Genomic DNA, 6777 nt, shown 5'->3' with positions numbered 1-6777 from the left:
ATAGCATTTTTTTTGTAAAAATTACTTTTTTAGTTGCTTAAGTTAATCTGAGATTGAATCTTTCTTCTTGGTTTTTCTAGGTTCTATTCATCACATGGTTTAAATATTTACTCTGCTGAGTCCTATAATGCCTCAGTTCAACTCAATTTTCCCCTCCCAGTTGCCATGTTGTCATTCCTTATGCATATAGAGGAAAGTGTGATGTCAGTTGTAACCTATTTATCATGATTGCATGATTAATATCATTTAGCCTAGATTTGACAAATTTATAAATCAATTTGTATGGAGGAATATTGAGAGGAATAGACGTGGGTTCCACAAAACATGTGAAAAATAAATAAGTAACAGTCATGAGTGTGTGGTTTAAGTGAATATTTGATTTGATTCATGTATAAATTGATTGTCAAACGGAGGCTTAATGTGGTTGCATTGTTGTTTGCAAATTACATGCTCGAGCGAAGTTTTTGTCTATTCTAAGGGTTTTTGGGAATACTATTACTTTACTTTATAAAAATAAAATAAAATAATTATATTTTCAAAAGAGTACCTCATAAAAAGTCACAAAAGCATTTCTTATGATCCATGGAAAGATATAAAATCATCATACAAATTTTAGAAGTATGAGGATGATTTTTAAACTTAAAGTGGTTCAAATATGATTGTGTCAATGCTTGAGGAAAAAGATATGAGTTTTGTTCATCTCTTCTTGTGCGATTGAGGTGCTGCTTCCACATATGCAAAGACTACTTTATCTTAAAAGTAAGGTATTTTGGCCAAATATTTCAGTTTATTCATATGAAAGTTTTTTAAGCTGCGCCAAACAATTTTTAAAAGAGTAATTTCATTAACATCGTACCTACGTAATGCACTTCACCTTCCTAAAATTCGATTCAAGTAATCATTAGTGCCACACTACTATTATTTATGTAAAAGGAGCAGAATTGGTGACTTCTTATCAACTTCGATATCGAATTGTATTCGTCTAACAGTCGAATGCTGATAAACTACGAGATTATTAACTAACAAGCTTTTATGATCCATTGATTAGGATACTTCATTATTTGACTATTAACTAATAACAATAAAATTTTCATGAAAATAATGTTAAATAAAGGGGACTGAACCTTGAAAAGATGAAATAATTGTACCTTTTTCTAAGGAATCTATAAGGTAATAGTTTTGGTGTGTTTCCCAAGTTAGGTTGAAATGCCAAAGAGGTTGGTGTCATTATAACCCACATGTCATGTTTGTTCTATTCTCTGCCAATGCCTCATTTTACCAATTCTTTTACCTGCAAAACTCCATCTTGCTTGTTGCATAATCATGAAACCAAGATATTGGATCCACATGGAGCAATCGATTGAGTTGTCCTGGAGAAAATCCCTACTTAAAAAACGTTCGAATATTTCGACAAAACATGAAATAAAAGGGACATAGTAAATAACTCGTGTTCAAGAAGACGAGATAGATTATCACTTGATTTAACTGGCGAGAGAATGAGTGGAAGCCTATAAAGGTAAGATCACGATAAGAGGAAGTAAGACTGAATCCAAGAGGATGAGCTCATGTTGTATAGATGAGATCGAGTTTTTGTTGGGAAGTTGATGTTGAATCTCTTTTTATTTTTTAATATTGTATTAATTATCTAAATTGACATGATGGTCCGACAACTATTAATGGTTTGTTTGAGCCTTATTTTTATGAAAATATATTTTGTAATAGTGATTTTTTAAAGAATATATAGTTAAAAATGAGCAAAAAAAATTCTGGGTTTATGAGGCGTATGCATGGCAACTAGTGAGATATGGACCCAAAGGAGCTGATTAAGCTACCACTGTTACTCCTTTTTGAGGCCTTCGAAATGATCCAAAGTCATAATTGGGGTCGATCGCACTACAGCTGCGGAGTCCTATATTAGCTTATATTTCAAAGGTTACTAAGCATAAGTCTTGATATATCTAATGCAATCACAAAAACTTTTCATTCTTATTTGTATTTTCACATAATCTAACAATTATCTATGTTAACATGTTTTAAATCCATTTGGTCGAACTTACGTTTACCGTGGTAAGTAATATCAACAATTGATATGTGGTGCAATCAAGTCACCCAACTTCGATTTGTAATTGTCCATGTCAATTTAACTAATGTTATATATTGACCTAGATGTTAAAACTAACGTATACCTTACCATTTATATCCACGTCAGTTAATAATGCCTATTGTCTATCTTGAATTATTTTTTTAAAATAACTATGAAAACTAAAAACAACATTTTACATATCAGATATTCATTTTCAATTATACATTCTTTCAAAACAATAATTTACATGTGAACTCAAAATATTTTCATACTTTCTAACAACACTATCTCTAAAAGATCACTATACATAACTCCCTTTTTTTCTTTTTCTTCTTCTTCCTTTTTTTTTTTCTTTTTTTTTTCCTTTTTTTAATGAAAATTGGGGCTCATACGAGGGCTTAATGTTTTCTGAGTCAAAGTTTGTTGGGAATCATCAATGTGTTTTTAATGAAAATTGGGGCTCAACGCGAAAATTGATTGTGTTTTCATTCATCAATGTCATTTTAGTCCCTACTCGATTCCCAAAAAATAAAAAATAAAATAAAGTTTTGAATATTTTTTAGGAGAAAATGTATGTGGTAAAAAAGTAGGGAAAAATTTTGGATTCTCTTGTAAAATATTTTATTGTGTGAATGTGTGATCGAAAATTGTATTATTACTCTTGTTGTTCGAGAAGTATGCCATAATTCGAAGATTAAGACTCTGACCAGTAATCGAAACGTATTACCACAGCAATCTTTGACCAATTCATACCTAAGAAATATTCAACTCCAGTTATTCTACTAATATCCTTGATTATCTGATGACATTTTAGACAAAAATTTGTTATATGATGGAAGATAATTACTCACAACTTCGAGCACTAGAGGAGCAAAATTGTCTTAAGGAGAATAATGAATTTGATTGGAATAGAATTATTTTCTTCTGACCTCTTTAATTAAATTGTAAATTAATTAATTTTGTTTTAACCAAAGGTGGTTCCGGCTCATTAGGCATGGGTGACTTTGTCAATCATGCATTTTGACCGTTCAACCCCTTTTAGGTCTATAGAGATGAGGTTTGTCCCTACAAGAGTAATTATACAACAACTCCCATTACTCAATTAGTTATCTCCTTGGATCGTAAAGTCTTACGTAGACCTTGAAAGTCCCCTGGCTCTCTACGCCTATAAGTTCACCTGCAATGATAAAAATAACTAATACAAAACTTACGTCTCAATTGAATCAATTCTTTTGAGAAAAATCATTTTTAACCAGTTTCAATTACAATGTTTTTTGTCCTACTGTTTTTATTACCACTCTCAGCCACAGCTCAGCCTTACAGGAATGTTACTTTGGGTTCATCAATAACTGCAAACAATAAAAATTCCACATGGTTATCACCATCTGAAGAATTTGCTTTTGGCTTCCAGCAGATCATTCGTGGAGGTTACTTACTGGCAATCTGGTTCAACAAAATACCCGAAAGAACCATTGTTTGGTCGGCCAATCGCGATAATCTTGTCCAAGAAGGATAAAAAATTCAACTATTTGCAGATGGAAGGTTTGAACTGAGTGATATTAGAGGTGGCTTTAAATGGACTGCTGCTGCTACGTCTCGTGATGGAGTGGCATATGGAGCCATGCTTGACACTGGTAATTTTGTGTTAGCAAACAGCAGCTCAGGTGCTTTGTGGCAGAGTTTTGATGAGCCAACTGATACATTATTACCAACACAGACACTGAATCAAGATGGCAAACTTGTTTCCAGCTTCTCTAAAACAAACTTTTCAAAAGGAAGATTCCTCTTCGCATTACAAATTGATGGAAATCTTGTATCTTACACCAGAAATTTCCCCAACAACGATCCAAAATTTGCTTTTTGGTCAACTCAAACTGTGGGCAGTGGCAACCAAGTGATCTTCAACCAGTCAGGCGACATATTTCTGGAAACAAAAAATGGAAGTGCCCTCAATTTTATGTCTTCAAGCTCGACTTCGACCTCGACCAGTCAGTTTTACCAGAGAGCAATACTGGAATATGATGGGGTTCTAAGACATTATGTCTACCCTAAGTCTGCTAATTCAGCACATGGTAGAGCAATGGGGTGGTCTACCATGCACTTCATACCTGAGAATATATGCCTGAGTATGGGGATAAGTTTAAATAGCAGTGCTTGTGGTTTTAATAGTTTCTGCACATTGGGAACTGATCAAATACCGAAGTGTGAATGCCCTACTGGTTACTCTGTCATAGATCCAAATGATAGCATGAGTGATTGCAAACCAACTTTCGCTCCCCAAAGTTGTGATGAAGAGGCACCTGAAACTGACCTTTTTAGTTTCAAAGAAATGCCCAATACAGATTGGCCTTTCTCCGATTACGCTTCTTTCCCGAAAGTCACAGAAGAATGGTGTCGACAGAATTGCCTCGATGATTGTTTTTGTGCCCTTGCGAGATTTTTTGACGGTACATGTACGAAGAAGAGATATCCTTTCTCCAACGGGAAAGTCGATGTTAGTGTAGAGGGGAAATCTTTAATAAAGATAAGAAACAGCAATGCAACAGCAGACTCCTCTGGCTCTAAGAAGAGTAGACGATCCATTCCAATCATCGCCGGATCAGTTTTCTTGGGCAGTTCCATGTTTCTTAATTTGCTCCTACTTTCATCCATCTGCTTGTATGCTTTCTGTTTCAGTCAACAAAAATCGAAGATGATTCGACCACATCAAGTTCTTCCGGGCCTGAACATAAGAAGATTCGGTTTCAAAGAGCTACAAGAAGCAACAAATGGATTCAAGGAGGAATTGGGCAGGGGTGCTTATTCAACAGTACACAAAGGAATTATTAAGACCGACAATACTGAAACGGTAGTTGCTGTAAAAAAGCTGCATAAGATGGCTACAGAAGGTGAGGAAGAATTTAAAGCAGAAGTAAGCTCAATTAGCAGGACTAATCACAAAAACCTAGTTCAATTGCTGGGATATTGTGATGAGGAGCAAAACCGGCTTTTGGTATACGAATTCATGAGCAATGGCTCTCTTGCAAACTTTCTATTTGAGAATTCAAGGCCCAACTGGTACAAAAGACTGCAGATTGCATTTGCAATAGCGAGAGGTATTCGCTATTTGCATGAAGAATGTAAAAATCAAATCATACACTGTGACATTAAGCCCAGAAATGTGCTCTTGGACGAATCCTTAGCGGCAAAAATATCAGACTTTGGATTAGCCAAGCTTTTGAAGCCAGATCAATCAAGAACCACCACGGGAATAAGGGGAACCAAAGGGTATGTCGCTCCAGAATGGTTCAGAAACATGCCGATTACAGTCAAGGTTGATGTTTACAGCTTCGGAATCTTGTTGCTCGAGCTTCTCTGTTGCAGAAGAAATTACGAACCCCAGGTTGAGGCTGAGAGGGAAATGATACTTGCTGATTTTGCTTATGATTGTTACAAGGAAGGAAAAATGCATTTGTTAGTGGCAAACGACGACGAGGAGGCATTAAGCGACAAGCTATTTGACAAGTTTGTGATGATAGCAATTTGGTGCATTCAGGAGGATCCAGAATTAAGGCCTAACATGAAGAGAGTGCTGCAACTTATGGAAGGATCTGTTGAAGTCCCCGTTCCTCCAGACCCAGCTTCCTCTACCACTTCAATTTAGATGCAATTTTCTTTTTCACACATGCGAGATAATTTCATGTAGTGTCTAATAATTCGTCTGGTCTTCGTATTTAGCATCAAGTATCCATGTCGCTCATTTTTAATCATGTCTAGTTTTAATAAATTCAGCACACCAGTAATTTTCTTTTACCTTCTATTTTCAACCTCTTTCCACAAGTTAAATGCATCCTTCTTCTTTCCTTAAAGTTAGTGCTGATTTCAAATTCAGAGTAAATTTTTCAGGATTTCCCCAGAAAAATAATTCCTTCTGAGCTTAAGAATTTTCAGTTTCTTCAACTTGACAAAGTCCACAGGGAGATTTCCATTGAAATTATTGTTGTACACGTTCAAAACTTCGAGCTCCGACATTTTAAGCCCCAGTTCTTCCGAAAACGTCCTACTGATGAGGTTCTAGGAGAGACTCTGGTGGCTATGGCAGTGGTAGGGAAGTTGAGGGACCAGTTTTTTTTAATTAAAAATAGTGGAATAAATATTTTGCCCTTCTAATTTTTAAAATATTTTTATCAAATTCGTTGTGAAACAAATTAATGGATAAATGTAAGGATTTTTTAATTAAAGATGAGCTTGTATGTATAAATAATTGTGTGTTAAATTATAGGCTATCGAATTTGGTCGAGCCCGATTAAAGTGATCTAATAAGGTTTTGGTTTTGGGCTTTAATGTATCCAATTAAAGTATGGGTTTACATATGTGTAGAGACCGGGCTCAAATCCTAATTCTATGATGGGCCGAATTAGGTCAAAGGGCATCCTCATATAAATAGGTTATGGTTCCCAGATCACACGCAACGAATTATTCATTCTCTACTGCATCCCATCACAGAGAGGAAAAGGAGACTGCGTGTAGATTTAGAAGATCATACCGCGAAATCCATATTGCATTAACCATGTCAAATTCAGGTATGCTTCCGCTTTAATTCTTATATTTCTCGATGATTTAATATGAAAGATCCAGTAATTTAAAGTATTAAATTATCCTACAATAAAATCATACATTAGATGAATTCTGCCATTAATCAAAGATTTAAATTC

The 6777-nt window shown here is 35.0% G+C and overlaps 1 protein-coding gene across 1 annotated transcript; it reads left to right on the top strand.

Moving 5' to 3' along the window:
- Positions 1–3234: 3234 nt before the first annotated feature.
- LOC111369892 (G-type lectin S-receptor-like serine/threonine-protein kinase LECRK3) lies at positions 3235–5931 on the top strand. The gene has a single exon (XM_022991607.1). It carries the CDS (start codon positions 3705–3707, stop codon positions 5724–5726), a length of 2022 nt encoding a protein of 673 aa, XP_022847375.1. The 5' UTR covers positions 3235–3704; the 3' UTR covers positions 5727–5931.
- The last annotated feature ends 846 nt before the right edge of the window (positions 5932–6777 follow it).

The sequence above is a fragment of the Olea europaea genome, chromosome 20 (assembly GCF_002742605.1).
Source record: "Olea europaea var. sylvestris chromosome 20, O_europaea_v1, whole genome shotgun sequence".
Classification (NCBI taxonomy): Eukaryota; Viridiplantae; Streptophyta; class Magnoliopsida; order Lamiales; family Oleaceae; genus Olea; species Olea europaea.
Note: the sequence above shows the minus strand (reverse complement) of the source record. Positions and strands in the feature narration are given on the sequence as shown.

What these genes read in the sequence shown, in the direction of transcription:
- LOC111369892 (XM_022991607.1), top strand. Translation starts at nt 3,705, where the DNA reads ATGCTTGACACTGGTAATTTTGTGTTAGCAAACAGCAGCTCAGGTGCT.